The 21,270-nt window shown below is 37.2% G+C and overlaps 1 protein-coding gene across 3 annotated transcripts in view; it reads left to right on the plus strand.

Annotated features, from left to right (window-relative positions):
* Positions 1-21,270, plus strand: part of LOC106080341 (uncharacterized) — a 35,717-nt gene that overhangs the window by 11,848 nt on the left and 2,599 nt on the right. For 2 of the 3 annotated variants that reach the window (XM_056028337.1, XM_056028338.1), the window contains exons 3-9: positions 2,957-3,068; positions 4,849-5,004; positions 5,597-5,758; positions 10,004-10,083; positions 16,456-16,653; positions 20,767-20,860; positions 21,018-21,148. In XM_056028337.1, the coding sequence (XP_055884312.1) occupies positions 2,957-3,068; positions 4,849-5,004; positions 5,597-5,758; positions 10,004-10,083; positions 16,456-16,653; positions 20,767-20,860; positions 21,018-21,148 (933 nt within the window). The remainder of the gene's footprint in view (positions 1-2,956; positions 3,069-4,848; positions 5,005-5,596; positions 5,759-10,003; positions 10,084-16,455; positions 16,654-20,766; positions 20,861-21,017; positions 21,149-21,270) is intronic. The other variant, XM_056028339.1, reaches the window with a different exon arrangement.

A 21,270-nucleotide genomic window follows, 5' to 3' on the forward strand; every position in this document is an offset into this window, starting at 1 on the left:
ATCAGCTCTCTTTAATGAAATAATATAGTCAGATTTCCGCACTAACATCTAGATAATCAGCTCTCTTTCATGAAATAATATAGTCAGATTTCCGCACTAACATCTAGATAATCAGCTCTCTTTCATGAAATAATACAGTCAGATTTCCGCACTAACATCTAGATAATCAGCTCTCTTTCATGAAATAATATAGTCAGATTTCCGCACTAACATCTAGATAATCAGCTCTCTTTCATGAAATAATATAGTCAGATTTCTGCACTAACATCTAGATAATCAGCTCTCTTTCATGAAATAATATAGTCAGATTTCCGCACTAACATCTAGATAATCAGCTCTCTTTCATGAAATAATATAGTCAGATTTCCGCACTAACATCTAGATAATCAGCTCTCTTTCATGAAATAATACAGTCAGATTTCCGCACTAACATCTAGATAATCAGCTCTCTTTCATGAAATAATATAGTCAGATTTCCGCACTAACATCTAGATAATCAGCTCTCTTTCATGAAATAATATAGTCAGATTTCCGCACTAACATCTAGATAATCAGCTCTCTTTCATGAAATAATATAGTCAGATTTCCGCACTAACATCTAGATAATCAGCTCTCTTTCATGAAATAATATAGTCAGATTTCCGCACTAACATCTAGATAATCAGCTCTCTTTCATGAAATAATATAGTCAGATTTCCGCACTAACATCTAGATAATCAGCTCTCTTTCATGAAACCCCGGTGTCTCATTACCACAACACATTCACATGAATTAATGTATGGGACATATTATGAATTGTACTCTGTCCTTGATTGTGTTTGTTTATGTTACAGCATCTGAAGTAATTACTGAAAGGGAATACAAATAAAGATTTAAAAAAAAAAGATAACACAAATTAACACAATTTTATGGGCTCTATTTTATCGTTCGCTTTTTTTGTCGGATCACGGTAGTTTTTTTTTATATTTTTTTTTTTTGAGGGCTGGGGAAATTTCAATCAAAATTACTCGGTTAAGCCAATAATAGAATATGCATCCTCTGCTTGGACCCCTCAACTCAAGAAAACATTTTGTGAGCTTGCGCTCCCTGAGCTAGTTTTATATGTATTTTTGTTGTATAGGTTAGATCTATTTTTATATATTTTATTTTTATAGGTTAGTGTCAGATTTTATAATTGTACTTCCGCATATTTATAGGTTAGTGCGGGATAGTATAAAAAGTGATGTACTACATGCTGTCTTAAAACAGTTCAGTGTATAGTTGACCAGTGGTCAGTATAGTATGTCTGTGTGACAGCCGAAGATCTTTGTGGTCTGTCGTCTAATATATTTTTATTTCTGTACCTGGGACGGCCTGCTACTATTACTGCTTTTAACTGCTGCTTTTAACTGCTGCTATTGAGTATTACTCTGCTGTTTTAACTGCTGAATATAATTCTGCTGAACATAACTGCTATCACTCTGCTGTAGATCTAGATTTATTTTGTTTCTGTACTAGATCTAGTTTAGTATTGCCTTAGTCAAGCCAGTCAAGGCTTAGTGGCTTAGTTATAGTCTGTTTCTGTTCTTAGTGAATAGATCTACTAATAGTAAGGTACTAAGGCTAAGGTGTTCTTGTTTTAGTGTTAGTGTTATGGGTTGGTTGTAGTAGTAGGATATTGTAGATCTAGACTAATTTATTGTGGTGTGTTTGTGTAGATCTAGGTCTAGGGTAGTAGTTGTAGTGATTTAGTTAGATAGTTGGTTTGGTTAGTTTGTTAGTGTTTGTAGTGGTGTAGATTTAGAGGGTTTTAGTTAGTTGGTGGGTTCAGTAGTAGTGGTTAGTCATTAGTGTATATATTATTTTATTATTCATTCATTTATTTTTATATAAATAAAGTTCCGTTTTGTTTATTTATCCTAAACTAAAGTTTGTTATCTTGTTTTCATTTAGTTTAGGTTAGTATGTCTGGTTACTTAGGTGACTCTAGCCGTAGACTGAGGTGTCACAGATTGAGCCCACCCAATAGCGCTAACATCTGCCTACTGTTGGAATAATTTAATGTTGAGCAGTGAGAATAGGTCTTTCCCACTCGCGCCTGCCTGACCTGTTCACAATTTAATAAACTGGAACAGACACAAAATAGAGCAGTGAGATTCATAACAAACGAATATTCACATTTGACTAGAGTAACACCTTTAGTAAAATCACTAAATTTAGAAAATCTTCAGAAGAGAATACTCAAAAGTAAGGTAAGAATTATACATAAAACACTGAACCACAGTCTTCAAATACAAAAACAAAATTTAATAAAATACTTAGAAAGACATAAAGATAAAGGCACATTCCTCGTTCCATATGCTAAGACAAATTTGTACAAATGTTCCTTCTTCCCTAGTGCTATTAGAGCATGGAATGGGTTGCCTTAGCCAGCCAGAAAAACCAGTGACTTGGCAGAATTTAAGTTATTGGTTAACATGCATGACGTAATCATCAACTAACACTAACCCTTTTTTTTTGAAGTAACGTATGTAGTATATAAGATAAGATAACATTATTTGCGTCATTCCAAAAAAGTGTATAGGCATATAGGCATAATCGTGTATTTGGCTACTGGGAAGTAAACAAAAAAAAAATAGTTGTCTGCTTTTGCCCATCCACTTTGTTGTCATCTCCTCCTTGGTGTCACCCAGTGCTGCCGTTCTAAAGGCTCATTGTGGCCTAAAGTAATACAACTTATTTAATGTAAGGTAATTAATGTATTTAAATGAAAGGCATAGCTTCTAGATTAAGTTCTAAAAATTGTTGAGCTTTTGAGGGTATATTTGTCGTTCTGTTGTTTCGGAATCTTAATGCTGAACACTTGGCCTCTATATTCCTGGGTAACAGGATGCATGACAAGACTTGTAGCTCCCTTAGGTTAGCTTTCATACCCAATAAGTTATAACTTTAAGGCTTCGATGCAAATGATTTTCAGATTAAAAACCGAAAGAGATTAAATGTATTGATACAAAAAATCAGGAACGACGAACCTGGACCAACTGCTCCCATACCACCTGATCCTTTTCAACAATATTCACTTCTCGAAGGTAAGGGTTGTAATGTTTTTTATTTCATTTATTTTATTGAATTTTTGTTTAGAATTATCACATGTATCTAATACGAAGGCGATGCCCAACCTACGACTTGCGGGCATATCCGGCTAGTGATGTGGTGCTATCCGGCCCCCTTGATACTTCTCACCACATCAGACTGCGTTCCATGACACAAGTGTCCAGTATTTCTATGACCCTCAGGTTTAAACACCGCTCTAGTACAATAACAATTTAAAGTGAAACTACACAAGAGTTCTGACCCAAGGACTTTGGGAAAGAAATGTTGAAACCTCACATTTCAACATCACAATCAACTATTAATGTTAGTTTAGTAATATCTTTGATCTCTAGGATTAATGTAAGAAAACGATAGAAAAATAATTATGAAAAAAAATCGAACGTGAGTACATTAGCGGATCCAGAACTTTGGAGCGGGGGGGGGGCGTTTTATTCCAAACCGTAACTCTTACGCCCAGGAAACCCTAACTATAATCATAAACGCGCGAACTGCATATATATATATATATGTAGATATAGATAGATAGATAGATAGATAGATAGATAGATAGATAGATAGATAGATAGATAGATAGATAGATAGATAGATAGATAGATAGATAGATAGATAGATAGATAAGATTAGATTAGATTAGATTAAATAGATAGATAGTTAGATAGATAGATAGATAGATAGATAGATAGATAGATAGATAGATAGATAGATAGATAGATAGATAGATAGATAGATAGATAGAGATATTAGAATTTAAAAAAAAGTAACCTAAGGCGAAAAAAAAAAGACATGTGAGGCCCTTCTCTTAACAGCTGGGGTCTGTGGGAGCGCTGTAACTTCTCCAGTGGGGTCCGGGTCGAAGCCCCGATGCCAAAAGCGTTTTCTTGCATTCTTCACTGCAGAAACGCATTCTCCTGACATCTACAGCTAATTATTCATCCTATTAAAAAAAGGACCTTTTAAATAATCTTTTACTTGAAAAATATTCTAATATGAATTTAGAGGCCCTTACTACAATGCAAATACAACCGCTTTGTTCCTTGAAAAGATAAGAAACCCACATATTTAGATTAAGGCTTTGAGGATTGCCGCAAAAAAAAAAAAATTCGAAAAATAATATTAAAAAAAAAGCGTATTTGTAAGTGATACATTTTGTTTAATCTGTGTGTTTGTAACATTGTTTTGTTACAGAATTATAATTCAAAGCTGTATTGCATAATGCCGTTTTTTTTAATCGCGCGTAGGATTGGCGTTTTCCATATTGAATGACACCACAAAATGACAATTTTTGTCTATATATTTCAGGAAATGTGTATGTTTTCAAAAGATTTTAATAATTTCCGGGGATTCCCAGGACTTTTTCTTATATTTTGCTATTTCAGGAGATTTCCAGGAGCTCCTGGAAAATCAGGAGGCCGCGGGAAATCTGTTATAAGTTATAAAATGGTTTAATTTAATAATTTATACACCTAGAGTTAGCGCGGGTCCTATGAAAGTGCGGGGCCCACTGCGGTCCATAGGTTGCAGTGGCCTAAGGCCGGCCCTGCAAAATAGCGGCGTATGCTACGCCGCCGGTCGACTAGTTTCAATAATTACTACTAGGTTCAGAGAAAAGGCTCCAATGTCGTATTTGCAAAGTAATGAAACTAAATCATCGCCAAGGGCTTGCAGTTCAGTTCAGTTTTTAACTTTCATTATTTATTATTATTATTATATTAAGAACAGCCTCTAATTATTATTCTTATTTTATTCTTTATTTAGCCAAACCTGACCAGACGGCTGCTCCGTACTTTGAATTATTGAATGATTTACTTAAAAAAAAAGTGATACGCACAAACCGAGTGTGCTGCAAACGTTATCAAAATTCATTTCAACCAGATGCACTGTTTACGTATGCAACAAATAGTGGCGATAGAGGTAATGTTTCTCACTTTACAATGCCTTTCATCAGCTTGCTAATTCTTCATGGGTTCAAAAAACAACAAAAACTTGGATGAACATGGATCTTGAAAACGGCTCTAAAGATTTTCCTAAAATTTGAAAGATTTTATATATTTTTGGGAAAAAAAATACTAGCTAATTAGCCACACAAGGAAAACTCTGGTTTGGCCGTTATAATTTTTCAAAATATAATCGTCAAACAAGACAGATATAAAAATACTTCTTAAAAAAATCAAAGCTTATATTAATTGTAATTGTAAACTGAGTTTAGAGAAAGAAGGGAGTCTATGTATGAAGGTTACCGTGATCGTTTTATAAAATGTATACTATAAACAAACAAAAGTTGCACGACTAGAATTCGAACTGGAGAGCTCTAGCCAATACACTAATAACTATGCCAGCACGTGCTTATGAACATAATCTTTCTAGTGTTAGTTTCAAACTTTTAAGCGACAAAGTAGAAAGGGAACTAATTCAATTTATACCGCAGATTAAGTCAATTGCAATTTATTTCCCTTGTTCGGTCTGTCTGTTTGATAAAAAGTTTATACAATGTCTATCACTCCAGCGAATGTTCTTGGTCAGTTTCTTTTGAATCATCGTGTTGGACGTCTCTATAACCCTAAAGAATCATATGATGCAACGAAATCACTCTATGTTCAATTTGAAAAGAGTCACACATTGGCCCTCAACTGGGGAGTCTCTAGCACTCTGGTAATGAGAGGCGGAGGTAATTTACCTTTTCAATTTTTGATGATGTTTTTTTTTTTTTATTTACTTTCTCTTCTAAATGTTTTTCCCATGGTGTGACAAGTACATATTAGATGTCATTAGGCCTACTTGAAACTGAATGGAAACTTGAAAGTGTGTGTATGCACATCATTCGTTTCACTTTGCCTTTTTTATTTCTCAATTTTTTTCCTTTATTTTTTTTTAATTGTCTTTTGAAACCTATCGGAGATTTTAATGAAAAACTAAACAATGTCAAGGACGCTATATTGCCAACTAAATAAAAAGGAATTCAGCTATAAATTGAACAATATCTCAGCTTGGGAGATGATCTACTGTACTATCAAATCTTTATTACCGCTTGATCTAGTTAGTTGCTCTTTTGTTTTTAAATAAGTTTTATGACATGGAGTCATAGAGTGAAAGTCTAATGCTTTCACCATATGAACATTATTTTTGCTACAAACGGAAATAGCTTAGAAAATTTGATTTTGTAGTGCTTAAATTCACAAAAACCAACTTATATTAAAAAAATACACAGGTTGTCAGCACTTTCTTTCTTTCTTTCTTTTTTTTTTTTTTGTTTGTAGAGCAGATACATCATAAAGCTATTTGTAGCTTTTTCGCTAGGTATGGAAATCTTCGATACAATTTGACTGATTAGTTTTAATTCACTATAGGCCTACCTATATCAGTGTTTTCCAAACATCTTATCATCCTATACTCTTAAGCGAGCAATTCTTGTATGTATGTATGTATATATATTTATATTTATATATATATATAAATTTTATTTCGAAAACGGCTCTAACGATTTTCTTTAAAATTTCAAGGTATGTGCATATTAGTGAGAAAAAAATTCTCAACTCATTGGCCACATTGGGAAAACTCGAGATCGACCGTTATATCGGTTTGAAAATGCCTCATTATCGAAAAATTAATTTTGGCTAGAATGTTTTATGAATGAAAATTTTCCATGACGTAAACGGGAAAAACGCTGCTTACGTCACTAAGCTTACCGCAGTACACTAAAATATTTCTTTGCAAACAAGAACGAGTTTTAAAGAACCATTAGACCTAATTAAACATTTGCGCACCATCTTACTGTAGATTGATTTATTATAGAACTATGAAAGAAAAGTAATGAAATTAAATGTGCCGATGTATGATTAGTTATAGTGTTTTAAGTGCTTACTGTAGATTGATTTATTATAGAACTATGAAAGAAAAGTAATGAAATTAAATGTGCCGATGTATGATTAGTTATAGTGTTTTAAGTGCTTAATAAATTGTTTACACTTTAATTGTGTAGAGCGGTGTAGATACCTTTTACTTTGTTGTTTATTTTGCTGGTGACCTCCAGCTGTCTCGTTCTGAGGTTGCATGCAACCATGTGCTCTCTTCTATGTCAGCTAAGTCAAGTTTGCGCCATAAGCTGGTGTTTTAAGCGTCTCGGTGTTACGTCGACCACTTTTTAGCTCACCAAAAAAGACTGCCTTTGGCATGCGTTCGTCTGAGATTCGTCTCCCATACAGGATACTGCTCTGTCCAGCGTAACTTTCGGACTTAAAGAATTCCCTCTATACAAAGGCCGCGGATACACATTTGAGACCAAAAGAAAATTTGCTGCCGAGGACAGACGCAGACGCTAAAAGAAAATCTTAATCGAGCACCGCGGACAATGGTTATGCTTGCCCTGTATGTGGCAAGATATGTAGGTCACAGCTGCAATCCTCATTAATTTTCGGACTCTAAGACAAGCCTTATTATTATTATTATTTTGCTGGTGAATTATTACCATGTGTTCATGCTTCGGTGTCTACTGTCCTGTACCAAAACAAGGGAAATGGTCATAACACAGCTTCTCTACGCCTTACTTGCTTACACTAAACATGATATCCATCTAGCGGTCAACGAGTTTGCGTACGCTGCAGTCTCTTTTGGTTTAACTATAAACCTCGGTAAAAAGCTTGGAGTTAGGCCGTGTTGACGGAAAGCCCAGGAGAGATCTGAATGGAGGGATGTGTAAAAGCAGGTCATAGCACCACAGGATTTGGATTTTTGAATTTGAGGCACATCGGCACAATTTAGGCCATGTCGTGCCTGCAGTCCCTTAAGGACTACTCTCTCTCTAAACAACAAGGGCCAGATTCTATACAGTCATATCATTAAAATCAAGGTCTATTCACAGTTAAAATAGTAAAGGTAGTAAAAATTTAAATATTTGGTAAAAATCTAATGTAAATAGTGCATGTTCACAAATTCAGAAATCAGATCTTCGTAGATAGCCCCACTTCCCGAATAAAGCCCAGTACCTTCCCAGGGTCGACATTATTAAATAGTGTTTTTAGATTAGTGGCTCTAAAATATTTCGCCCTCACATCCTGGTATCTGGGGCAATCAACGAGGATATGTTCCACGGTGAGGCGAGAGTCACAGTACTCGCAAAGTGGGGGCTCCTCTCTCTTCAGTACAAAAGAGTGCGTGATGTAGGTGTGGCCAATCCTAAGTCTGGACATGGTTGTGCTACCACGCCTTGTCAGACCCTTAGATGTGGGCCGCCACCTGACATCCGCCACAATCTGCCTGAGTTTACTGTGAGTCTCAGCCTCCCATCGGTTCTGCCACTCTCGATAGGTGGCAGAGGCAATACTTTGTCTCAGGTCCGAGTAGGGAATTTGGGTTCCTGACACCGCATGATTTAGGGCTCTCTTTGCTTCTCTGTCTGCGGCTTCGTTTCCCTCAATGCCAACATGGGAGGGGACCCAGATGAAGGTGACATCCCTACGGTCGGCTGTTATTAGGTCCAACAGCTTCAGGCTCTTATGTACCAATGGGATGTCAGTCTTCATCCGCCCCAAAGCTTGCAATGCAGATTTGGAGTCGGAGCAGATTATAAATTTACTCCTTTCTGATGCTTTTACGGCCATAAGTGCAAGCAATATTGCGTGCAATTCGGCCGTAAAGATGGAGCAGCCATCGGGGAGTTTACGGGAGATTGTTTTGTTCCGAAAGGAGCAGGCACACGCGACCTTTCCCTCCACAGGAATGGATGGATGGCAAAAGCCGGTATGAACTTCTTATAGTCCGACAGTCAGGCTGGGCAGGGCACGTATCCCGTATGGGTAACGAGCATATTATTCGGCGTAACAGAGGTGCCCTACGGAAACGTTTCTTTAGAAAACTAATGCAATGATTTAAGTCTAATAAGAAAAAATGAGCCATTTTACTTTGTCACTAAGTGCATGTTTTACCCTATAACGTAGAGAAGTTACATTGCAAAGACTTTCTTCCAAGCCAATAATAGTAAGCCTACAATAGTTTTACACAAAAGATGGATTGCAAAACTTTAAGACGGACTTGAGCTGTAGTTTGTCTAGACTGTAGGAGGACTTAAAAGACTTTAAATTTAATCGACGTGTTCAATTAGGCCTACAATTAGAACTAACAGAACACTAAAACAACTCTTCAGTAGTCTTTATCCGATCGTTCATTTTCGTAATTACAAGAATATTCCCAAAATGACTTCGGGTATATAACCTTCCGAAATTATTTAACAGAGCGAGGTTCGGCCACCTGGTACAAAAATATTCTCAAAATGACTTCGGGTATATATCCTTCCTTAACAAATTATTCATCCGAGCGAGGCTCGGTCGCCTGATATTTTATTTTAACGAACACTTCGCAGATTCGGATAATTTAATGGAACACCTTATTTATTTTTTTATTTTTAATTTTGTGGAATCTAGATCAGTTCAAAGTCCACTGAGATGTAGTTAAAGAGATTTGTTTCCGTTACCTGAGAAGAGATAATTAAATTAATTTTTCTTTTCTCCTTTTAGTTATGAACTAACTCATGTGTGGGCCTACACCCGTTAGTTCCACCACTAGTTCGTGTAACACCGCACCTATACAGGTCTCACAGAACACAGTTTGGGAACTACTCTAAAATGTTTTGTGTTCATTTAGTCCATTTGTTTTCTTTAAGTACAATACGCGATGGCGATTTAAGATGAGAAATAGTCTTAAATCGCCTTAAAATAGTCTTAAATCGCCTTAAAATAGTATTAAATCGCCATCGCGTCTTGTACTTAAAGAGAAAATAAAGAAATCTATGCCTAAAATAAATCTATTGGCCTACTTAAAATAAATCTATACCTAAAATGAATCTATATTTAAAATAAATCTATACCTAAAATAAATCTATACTTGCAACAATATTTATACAGAAACTTTTACTTTCCAGACACAGTCCTTAATGTCATCGAACATGTTCGTTTCAATATTCTCCAGCTATACACAAAGTATGTCAGTCATAATGGAAAGGTATGTCCCTAGAGACACCTGCATTTATCAGCTATCGTTAGTCTATTCTCTAGCTATAGGCCTACACAAAGTATGTGAATCGTAATGGAAAGGTAGGTCCCTAGAGACACCAGCACTCATCCGCTACCGTTAGTCTATCCTCTAGCTATACACAAAATATGTGAGTCATAATGGAAAGGTAGGTCCCTAGAGACACCAGCACTCATCCGCTACCGTTAGTTTATCCTTTAGCTATACACAAAGTATTGAGTCATAATGGAAAGGTAGGTCCCTAGAGACACCAGCACTTATAAATATCAGCTACAGTTAGTCTATTCTTCAACTATCCAGCATAGAAAAACCAAGACTACAAGCAAGGCCTGCCTTAGGTAATCTGTGGCCCTAGGCGAAGTGAATTTGGAGACCCCCCAAAAAAAATAGAAAAGTAAAAATAAACGCTATAAAAATAAAATAATGCAATTTCTATTGTTTGGTTAAAATGCATTCTCTGCTTTTCGGTTGATGCATCAGACTCGAAATAATGTATTGACTTATTCCCCAATAGGAATAGAGAAGGTTCTTCGTCTTGTAACATATGTAGTCGAAAAAGTAGATCTCAATATTCACGAATAAACCATAGAGTTTATAGAAGAGACTTAGAGCTAGGCCAGTAGACACAGATCTCTGCTAGACCATAGAGTTTATAGAAGAGACTTAGAGCTAGGCCAGTAGACACACATCTCTGCTAGACCATAGAGTTTATAGAAGAGACTTAGAGCTAGGCCAGTAGACACACATCTCTGCTATAGAGCTAGGCCAGAAGACACACATCTCTGCTATAGAGCTAGGCGAGTAGACACACATCTCTTCTATAGAGCTAGGCCAGTAGAGAAAGATCTCTGCTAGACCATAGAGTTTATAGAAGAGACTTAGAGCTAGGCCAGTAGACACACATCTCTGCTAGACCATAGAGTTTATAGAAGAGACTTAGAGCTAGGCCAGTAGACACAGATCTCTGCTAGACCATAGAGTTTATAGAAGAGACTTAGAGCTAGGCCAGTAGACACACATCTCTGCTATAGAGCTAGGCCAGAAGACACACATCTCTGCTATAGAGCTAGGCGAGTAGACACACATCTCTTCTATAGAGCTAGGCCAGTAGAGAAAGATCTCTGCTAGACCATAGAGTTTATAGAAGAGACTTAGAGCTAGGCCAGTAGACACACATCTCTGCTAGACCATAGAGTTTATAGAAGAGACTTAGAGCTAGGCCAGTAGACACACATCTCTGCTATAGAGCTAGGCCAGAAGACACACATCTCTGCTATAGAGCTAGGCGAGTAGACACACATCTCTTCTATAGAGCTAGGCCAGTAGAGAAAGATCTCTGCTAGACCATAGAGTTTATAGAAGAGACTTAGAGCTAGGCCAGTAGACACACATCTCTGCTAGACCATAGAGTTTATAGAAGAGACTTAGAGCTAGGCCAGTAGACACACATCTCTGCTATAGAGCTAGGCCAGTAGACACACATCTCTGCTATAGAGCTAGGCCAGTAGACACAGATCTCTGCTATAGAGCTAGGCCAGTAGACACAGATCTCTGCTATAGAGCTAGGCCAGTAGTCACACATCTCTGCTATAGAGCTAGGCCAGTAGACACAGATCTCTGCTATAGAGCTAGGCCAGTAGACACAGATCTCTGCTATAGAGCTAGGCCAGTAGACACAGATCTCTGCTATAGAGCTAGGCCAGTAGACACAGATCTCTGCTATAGAGCTAGGCCAGTAGACACAGATCTCTGCTATAGAGCTAGGCCAGTAGACACAGATATCTGCTATAGAGCTAGGCCAGTAGTCACACATCTCTGCTATAGAGCTAGGCCAGTAGACACACATCTCTGCTATAGAGCTAGGCCAGTTGACACAGATCTCTGCTATAGAGCTAGGCCAGTAGACACAGATCTCTGCTATAGAGCTAGGCCAGTAGACACAGATCTCTGCTATGGAGCTAGGCCAGTAGACACAGATCTCTGCTATAGAGCTAGGCCAGTAGACACAGATCTCTGCTATAGAGCTAGGCCAGTAGACACACATCTCTGCTATAGAGCTAGGCCAGTAGACACACATCTCTGCTATAGAGCTAGGCCAGTAGACACACATCTCCGCTATAGAGCTAGGCCAGTAGACACAGATCTCTGCTATAGAGCTAGGCCAGTAGACACACATCTCTGCTATAGAGCTAGGCCAGTAGACACACATCTCTGCTAGACCATAGAGTTTATAGAAGAGACTTAGAGCTAGGCCAGTAGACACACATCTCTGCTAGACCATAGAGTTTATAGAAGAGACTAAGAGCTAGGCCAGTAGACACAGATCTCTGCTAGACCATAGAGTTTATAGAAGAGACTTAGAGCTAGGCCAGTAGACACAGATCTCTGCTATAGAGATAGGCCAGTAGTCACACATCTCTGCTATAGAGCTAGGCCAGTAGACACAGATCTCTGCTATAGAGCTAGGCCAGTAGACACAGATCTCTGCTATAGAGCTAGGCCAGTAGACACAGATCTCTGCTATAGAGCTAGGCCAGTAGACACAGATCTCTGCTATAGAGCTAGGCCAGTAGACACAGATCTCTGCTATAGAGCTAGGCCAGTAGACACAGATCTCTGCTATAGAGCTAGGCCAGTAGACACAGATATCTGCTATAGAGCTAGGCCAGTAGTCACACATCTCTGCTATAGAGCTAGGCCAGTAGACACACATCTCTGCTATAGAGCTAGGCCAGTTGACACAGATCTCTGCTATATAGCTAGGCCAGTAGACACAGATCTCTGCTATAGAGCTAGGCCAGTAGACACAGATCTCTGCTATAGAGCTAGGCCAGTAGACACAGATCTCTGCTATAGAGCTAGGCCAGTAGACACAGATCTCTGCTATAGAGCTAGGCCAGTAGACACAGATCTCTGCTATAGAGCTAGGCCAGTAGACACACATCTCTGCTATAGAGCTAGGCCAGTAGACACACATCTCTGCTATAGAGCTAGGCCAGTAGACACACATCTCCGCTATAGAGCTAGGCCAGTAGACACAGATCTCTGCTATAGAGCTAGGCCAGTAGACACACATCTCTGCTATAGAGCTAGGCCAGTAGACACACATCTCTGCTAGACCATAGAGTTTATAGAAGAGACTTAGAGCTAGGCCAGTAGACACACATCTCTGCTAGACCATAGAGTTTATAGAAGAGACTAAGAGCTAGGCCAGTAGACACAGATCTCTGCTAGACCATAGAGTTTATAGAAGAGACTTAGAGCTAGGCCAGTAGACACAGATCTCTGCTATAGAGATAGGCCAGTAGTCACACATCTCTGCTATAGAGCTAGGCCAGTAGACACAGATCTCTGCTATAGAGCTAGGCCAGTAGACACAGATCTCTGCTATAGAGCTAGGCCAGTAGACACAGATCTCTGCTATAGAGCTAGGCCAGTAGACACAGATCTCTGCTATAGAGCTAGGCCAGTAGACACAGATCTCTGCTATAGAGCTAGGCCAGTAGACACAGATCTCTGCTATAGAGCTAGGCCAGTAGACACAGATCTCTGCTATAGAGCTAGGCCAGTAGACACACATCTCTGCTATAGAGCTAGGCCAGTTGACACAGATCTCTGCTATATAGCTAGGCCAGTAGACACAGATCTCTGCTATAGAGCTAGGCCAGTAGACACAGATCTCTGCTATAGAGCTAGGCCAGTAGACACAGATCTCTGCTATAGAGCTAGGCCAGTAGACACAGATCTCTGCTATAGAGCTAGGCCAGTAGACACAGATCTCTGCTATAGAGCTAGGCCAGTAGACACACATCTCTGCTATAGAGCTAGGCCAGTAGACACACATCTCTGCTATAGAGCTAGGCCAGTAGACACACATCTCCGCTATAGAGCTAGGCCAGTAGACACAGATCTCTGCTATAGAGCTAGGCCAGTAGACACACATCTCTGCTATAGAGCTAGGCCAGTAGACACACATCTCTGCTATAGAGCTAGGCCAGTAGACACAGATCTCTGCTATAGAGCTAGGCCAGTAGACACAGATCTCTGCTATAGAGCTAGGCCAGTAGACACACATCTCTGCTATAGAGCTAGGCCAGTAGACACACATCTCTGCTATAGAGCTAGGCCAGTAGACACACATCTCTGCTATAGAGCTAGGCCAGTAGACACAGATCTCTGCTATAGAGCTAGGCCAGTAGACACAGATCTCCAGTTGAACATTGATCCATGTTTCGCATTTTTTTTAAATCGAAAAAATGTTTTCCTGTGTTTTAGATCTAGACCAACAACAATACATCTGTGCGATTAGAAGTATTTTTACCAATTGTTTTTGTTTAGGGCTACTTCTTGCTTTTAGCGTTCTCACTACCGTATGATACTAACACATATGTCTTGACCAGAGGGGAAAATGGGATGAGGAAGGGAAGAAAGTGATAGCTGGGTGGATTTTACCGGAATTGCTACTTATGCCTTAAGCCGATATACTAACCACTCTGCTAGTGAGGTGCTTATGAAAAATAAAAAATAGAAGATAGTTTTTGTTTGATTCAAACTTACTTTAAAGTGACAACATTTAAAGGGGTATAACAGCTATTACTACCTCTTCAGTCAAGTACAATTTCGTTTCTTTGCTTGAGTTAATTAACTAATTTGTTTGGTTTTTTTTTATATATTGATTCTTGTGTTGTCAGGTAAAGAAATAATTGTGCAAATATGTCTGCTTGATCCGAGATTGGGTGTCGGAGAAATAACGTGTACAAGCTTTTTACTAGACAGACAGACAGAGTGAGTTGATATAAACTTTGTAATAAGCCCCTATCTTCTCTACATCGGTATGTACCCTTAGAGTAGTCAAATCCCTGGTGGACTAATGCTCCATTCGTGAGCCTTACATGCAATTGCGAATTACAAACAACACATCCACAATATTCTTCCATCATTTTAAATATCATGTGAATACTTGAACACTTTCATTTCTCCCTTCTATCTCGCCATGTGCCCAGCTCTTCTGGTGTGCTGCCTTATTGCGCAAGATACTCGTGTAAGACAGGAAAAACTCAACTCTGTAGTAAACCTAGCTGGCAGGGATATGGCTAGACGTTGACCCGGATTGTAAACTCGAGGAGGGTCATGCGGACGTTCTCGGAAGTGAATAGTGATAGTAGCGGGAAGTATTTGAGACATCGCCACAATTTCAGCCTCGCCACCATAAACGCCGGAAATATTTATGTAGGCAGCGTAGTGTCGAGCAGTTTATGACTGTGCTTCCTTGAGTAAGAACAACGGACAGGGCGTCGCCATAGTTATCCCAATGTTCGCAAACAAAGCTTACAGCCATCTTGCGAAGTTCGAGAGCAACAGTTTCGTCGATGACATTTTCCCAGAAATATGCGACTGATAGAAATAAACAGTTACCTGATGCAGGAATTTCGACTACATTAAAAGTTGACCTCACGAAATATGTATGAAGCGGGGTCCATGGTTAGAAAACGAAGGGCAATACGAAAGGGTAAAATCAAAACAAAGCTACAGAAAAAAACATGCATGTGACACCAGATATTGACGTGTGTAACAAATGCACACATAAATGTAGTCAAATATAGAATGTATAAAGTGATAGAGTACTTGTTCTCACCCCTCCCCTCTTTTTTTTTTCTGTCGCCTCAAAAATTTACGTGGGGTAACTCTACTCCGACTTGAAGAAATAAAAGAGCTATCTTTCCATGACTTTATCCTGGTGCACAGTATGGTTGGGCCATGAAGAGAATTAGATAGATAGATAGATAGATAGATAGATAGATAGATAGATAGATAGATAGATAGATAGATAGATAGATAATAGATAGATAGATAGATAGATAGATAGATAGATAGATAGATAGATAGATAGATAGATAGATAGATAGATAGATAGATAGATAGAAAAGATATAGTTACACGAAAAGAATACCTGGCCTTTTAAAAATAAAAAGTTAATATTCACTTTTACTTTATTTACACGGATGTCCTGTCATGTTAGATTACTAGACTCTTAACTTACTTGGTGACGATTTGGGTCGTGGTGTACTTTCGATTGAGACTCTGCATTTAGGGTCGTGTTTATATACGAACTCATTTAACTTATAGTTTGTCGACTCTTTTTTAAATGCAATTTAATTGAAAAGCAATTCATTCCGAATTTAAATGAAATATAGAGGATTGTCTTCGAAAAGGAATAGTATTTCAAAGTCAATTATCTTCATTGCACCTTTTTTTCTCTAAAGTGCACTTAAGTTAATTAGTACTTTTTACTGACCTTGAAAAAAAAATGTTTCTTGATCTAGTTGTATGTATTTGACGCAGATTGTGGACTACACAGGCATGGAAGAAAGCAAGGAGTTCCTGCAGTTCACACAGGCAATGGGTGCACTGATCTTTATGAATATAGAAGACATGACATGCCCCATGAAACTTGCCTTTTTTATCAACATCTATAATGCCTTGGTTATTCACGGCTTTATTGTTAAAGGATTCCCACTGAACTGTTGGGATACAAAAATGGTAATGTTCTAAAAGAAGCAGTTGAATTTTGTGAATGTTGTTTTGCTTTAATTTTTAGCGGCCCCCGTAAGGGGAAAAAGCCGCTATTAGGTTTGTGCAAAATGTCCGTCTGTCACACTCAGATCTCGAAAACTAAAAGAGATATGAAAAATATTATTTCATCATTAAATGCGCTTGAAAAGTTTAGGTGCAACAGCTACTTTTGGTTTTCTAAAAGCAAACCGTTTAATTTATAAAATTAATTATGCAAGCGATTTTTTCATAAAAATACACCAATTCTAAAACAATTAGGTAAATGTAAGGGAGGCAATGTTACAATATGCTAACAAAGATGGACAAATTGTGTGTATTTTCAGTATCACTAAGTCAAATATATTTATAAAATGTACAGGAAATGTTTACAACAAATATAAATAATAGTTAAAGATGTTTTTTTCTGATCAACTAGCTGCTAAAATTAAAAGAAAACATTTCTGTTTGTTTATAAAGGCTAATAATGCACTTTGTATGTAAATATCACGCACATTTTTTAAAATGGACTTTTTATGCAGCGACTTTCGTGCAGTAGCGTAACGTCGCAACATAACCTGACGCGAAACCAATTCCTTAAACTTTTTTTAAAAATCAGATTTTATTTATTTTTTGTTTAGTGCCCCCATCCGAATCGAAGAAGATTATTTTTGTGCGATTTGTCTGTTGGGTGGTCTGTCCGTCACGATTAGTTTAACAAATAACACTAGAGGCTATTGTAAATCTGATTTAACCTTTAATTTTTCATTCAGAAATATTGCAATAGTTTTAAGTATCTATAATAGATTGTTCCGGATGTTTTGTGAAAAACAAATTAATGCCAATTTGTTTGCTCTTCTAACTTATATTAGATTTTATTTCCATGCTTAAACGTTGCAAGAAACACATGATCTTTAATATATTGTTCCGTTTTTTTTAATGTAAATAGCATATAAATGCTAAATAAAATATCTATAGGCCTACCGATTTATATTTCATTAACTATAAATTTGTTCCGGATATTGTTTTATAAAAAATAAAATATGTCAAATGATTGTTTGAAATCGCATAATTGACTAATATTACACTTATATTCTTTGACACTACGTCACTATAGTTTATTTATCAATATCAATTGTTCCGAATTTTTAATTTAAAACAACTTTATGTCAAATATTTTTTTTTTCAAAAATATCGACAATAGGTTATTCAGGATTTTAAAATAAGAAAGTAATTTACTAGAAACGATTATTGAAAATCAATTTTTAGATTTATTTTACAGTTAATTTTCTTGCCGAAACATAATAAAAGTTGTTTAATCGGTAAATAATGTTCTGGATTTTGTTTCGAAAAAGAAATTACCTTAATTTTCTTACAAATCGTCGCCATAAATGATCCGAATTTTATATGAAAAATCTAATGACGCTAATAAATGTTTGAAATCCCTCTTCTAATAAATACAACAAATAATTTTCTCATTTACGAAAATTGGTTGTTCCGGATTTTTCATGAAAAATAGTTTAACTCTATTTATGTAAAATTGCACTTCTCTCTTACACTACATTTAACTTTCTAGCTAAAACATTAGAAAATCTAATTATCGTTAATATTATGCTCCTATTTTTAAGGAAAACAACTTCCTAACACCAAAGTATGGTTTGAAAAATCTCCATAAGGCTATAGTACATCTAATTTTCATTACAGACCATCCCACAAATTTAATTAACGGCATTTGATTAATCTGGAAACAAAAAAAAGCGTCTTTAATATATATATATATATATATATATATATATATATATATATATATTAAGTCTAACTAGCCCATCAAATGAAATGTTAAAAGAACAAACTCGGTGCACCAATGTCTATGATCCCTCTGAGAAGCTGCTCGTAAAGATGACATTTTTAGTCTAACTAGGACGTGTGACGTAATGGAATTTTTTTTCCTTTGACGTCATATGGAGTTAATTCTTTAAATGAAATGCTAAAAGTACTCACTCGGTGCACCAATGTCTATGAACCCTCGAGAAGCTGCTCGTATAGAAGACATTTTTTAGTCTAACTAGGACGTGTGACTACGGTGTGACGTAATGTCTAAAGTGTAAAAATGTTTGGGTTTTTTTTTTTTCACTTTTTTCATGCCTTACAATTTATGAATCGAATTTAATAAGCCTACTTAATATCTTCTGGTTTCAATAAAAACACTCCATTAATAAACAAAGATGTAAAGCTTCACTGCAAGATGAGTGTTCACTGTGTGCTGAGTTGTACAACTTCTTTATAATGTGTGCCATGATAAATGCACTTGATAATAAGCAATAATACAGAGTATCAACTATCAACCAGTCAATGTTGTGTACTCGCTTTTGTCTGTTAATAATTAGGATTTGTATTTAAGATGTTGACTAACGTTAGAAAAATTAAAAGGGGATGTAAATTCTCAGATTAAATGAAAGACTAAGTACCCGTGTTTCTAGTGATGGGCGCATAGAAAATGAAACTATGTGTGTCGTTTGTTATTCGTACGTGTCGACTGCAAACAAAGGCAGCACTGGTTTAGAACGTCATGCTACCAGCTAAAAACACCGTAACATGGTAAGAACATGCCTTCTTCTGCAACTGAAACACTCTTTGAGAAATACAGTTTGTCATCCAATAGTGTTGTGTTCGCAGGAAAAAGAGGAGAAAATGGAAACTTTGGAGGCATTAACAGGAAACTATGAATGTGTTTCACAGTTGAAAACGGGGCTTAAGAAGCCACTTGTTGGCGTCTAGCTCACACTCTTCACAAATGTATTCAACGTTGAACAGATCTGCTGCCAGAAGATGCGGAAGCTATGGTTCTAAAGTATTAGACTATTTTTCTTTGTATACTGTAAGTACGGAGGCTCTGAAAGACTTCTGTCAAACTGTGAATATTGAAGAAACTATCCTGCATAGAGTATCTCGCGTATGTTAGCGCGAATGATGTAGATTCTACTAGTGCAAAAAGTCATTTCTTCTGAGAAACATGATAAGAAATAAAGTGGCATTATAGCCCACGATTTATGGTTAATCAAATGAATATCCAGTTTACTTTGACTTTTTGTTTTTGTACTTCTTTGGGCACGCACGTGTCTGGTTACCCTAACCTGGGCCCACGACTATTAGAGGCACACAGACTGTGGCGTAGCAACCATGGCGCGAAGCGGTTTATTGCGCTCGGGCCCATGACTCGACCAGTTGGAGCCCACATGAGCCCTTGGGGATGACACCAAAGTGAACAAAAGTAGTTGCACTCTTGAAAAAACCGATGGAATGTACTCATTTATTCATTCAAATTACTTTGTGTTCCTCAAAGGAAAAAGAACTGGAATCTGCAGCACTTCCGGGAAAATTAGAATCTTTCTCTACTAAATGTTCTGCTTATTGTCGAGTACAAAATGTTAAAGGCAATCAACGTTGTGTCAAAAAAATGTTGGAAAGTGAGCTGCAAGCTTTAGATGGACCAGAATATTGGAAAGTGAGCTGCAAGCTTTAGATGGACCAGAATGTTGGAAAGTGAGCTGCAAGCTTTAGATGGACCAGAATATTGGAAAGTGAGCTGCAAGCTTTAGATGGACCAGAATATTGGAAAGTGAGCTGCAAGCTTTAGATGGACCAGAATGTTGGAAAGTGAGCTGCAAGCTTTAGATGGACCAGAAAGACAACTAGAGAAGATATCTAGTAAGTCATTTTAGAAATGACTTTGACAGTGTAGGCTGCTGAAGAAGATCGATCTGGGATGTTGATCCAGTTTTTGCTCTACAGGATTGGGGAAAGTTAAAATATAATTGTTTCTAAATTAATTGACAGATTTAATGGTTATAAAATATTATCAGCATGTTTGAGTCGCTAATTGATCAAGGAGTTAAAACAACAAGTTACATGATGCCATCATTCTTCTGTACAGCCATTTTTTTGCTTAAAGTTTTGGGCATACATGGACTGATAATGTACCAAACAATATACAGTCCATATAATTTGTTTCAGACTTATTACCAATGTTTCTGCAGTCGACGACCCCTTGCCTCATTGTATTAGAATTACTAATTGATTAGTGCATTGTTTATATGTTTGAAGTTTTTCAGAAAAACTAAATATCTCATCGGTAGACACATGTACTCCTTGAACGATCTAGAATATGGCGTCTTAAAGAACAAATCTTACATTTCAGGTAAACGCCATTGTAAAATTGTCTGGTTTTTGCATGGCCCCTGCTTAATGCTTTCAACTTTGGCCACTAATGAATGATCAATTTAATAAGGAATAGAATAAGCATGATAGGGACATTTTGTTACTTCGTCCTCTTTCATTTTCTTTTTTCTTAATAGGTTGTCTAAAATACTTTAGTAAGAAAGATCCCCGCTTTAACTCTGCGCTGAAGCAAAGAGAACCTCTGATCCATTTTGCATTGGTTCGTGGAACCCAAAATTCTCCTTCTCTACGCATCTACTCCCCAGAGGCAAGTTTTATTTTTAGTGGCCTAGCTGTAGATAAGTATCGGTTTAGAAACACATGCACAGATGTTTTCTCTTGCAAGCAATGTTCTATTTTTTAGAGTCAAATACAAAATAATGAAAAAGA

The sequence above is a fragment of the Biomphalaria glabrata genome, chromosome 5, assembly GCF_947242115.1.
Source record: "Biomphalaria glabrata chromosome 5, xgBioGlab47.1, whole genome shotgun sequence".
In the NCBI taxonomy this organism is placed as follows: domain Eukaryota; kingdom Metazoa; phylum Mollusca; class Gastropoda; family Planorbidae; genus Biomphalaria; species Biomphalaria glabrata.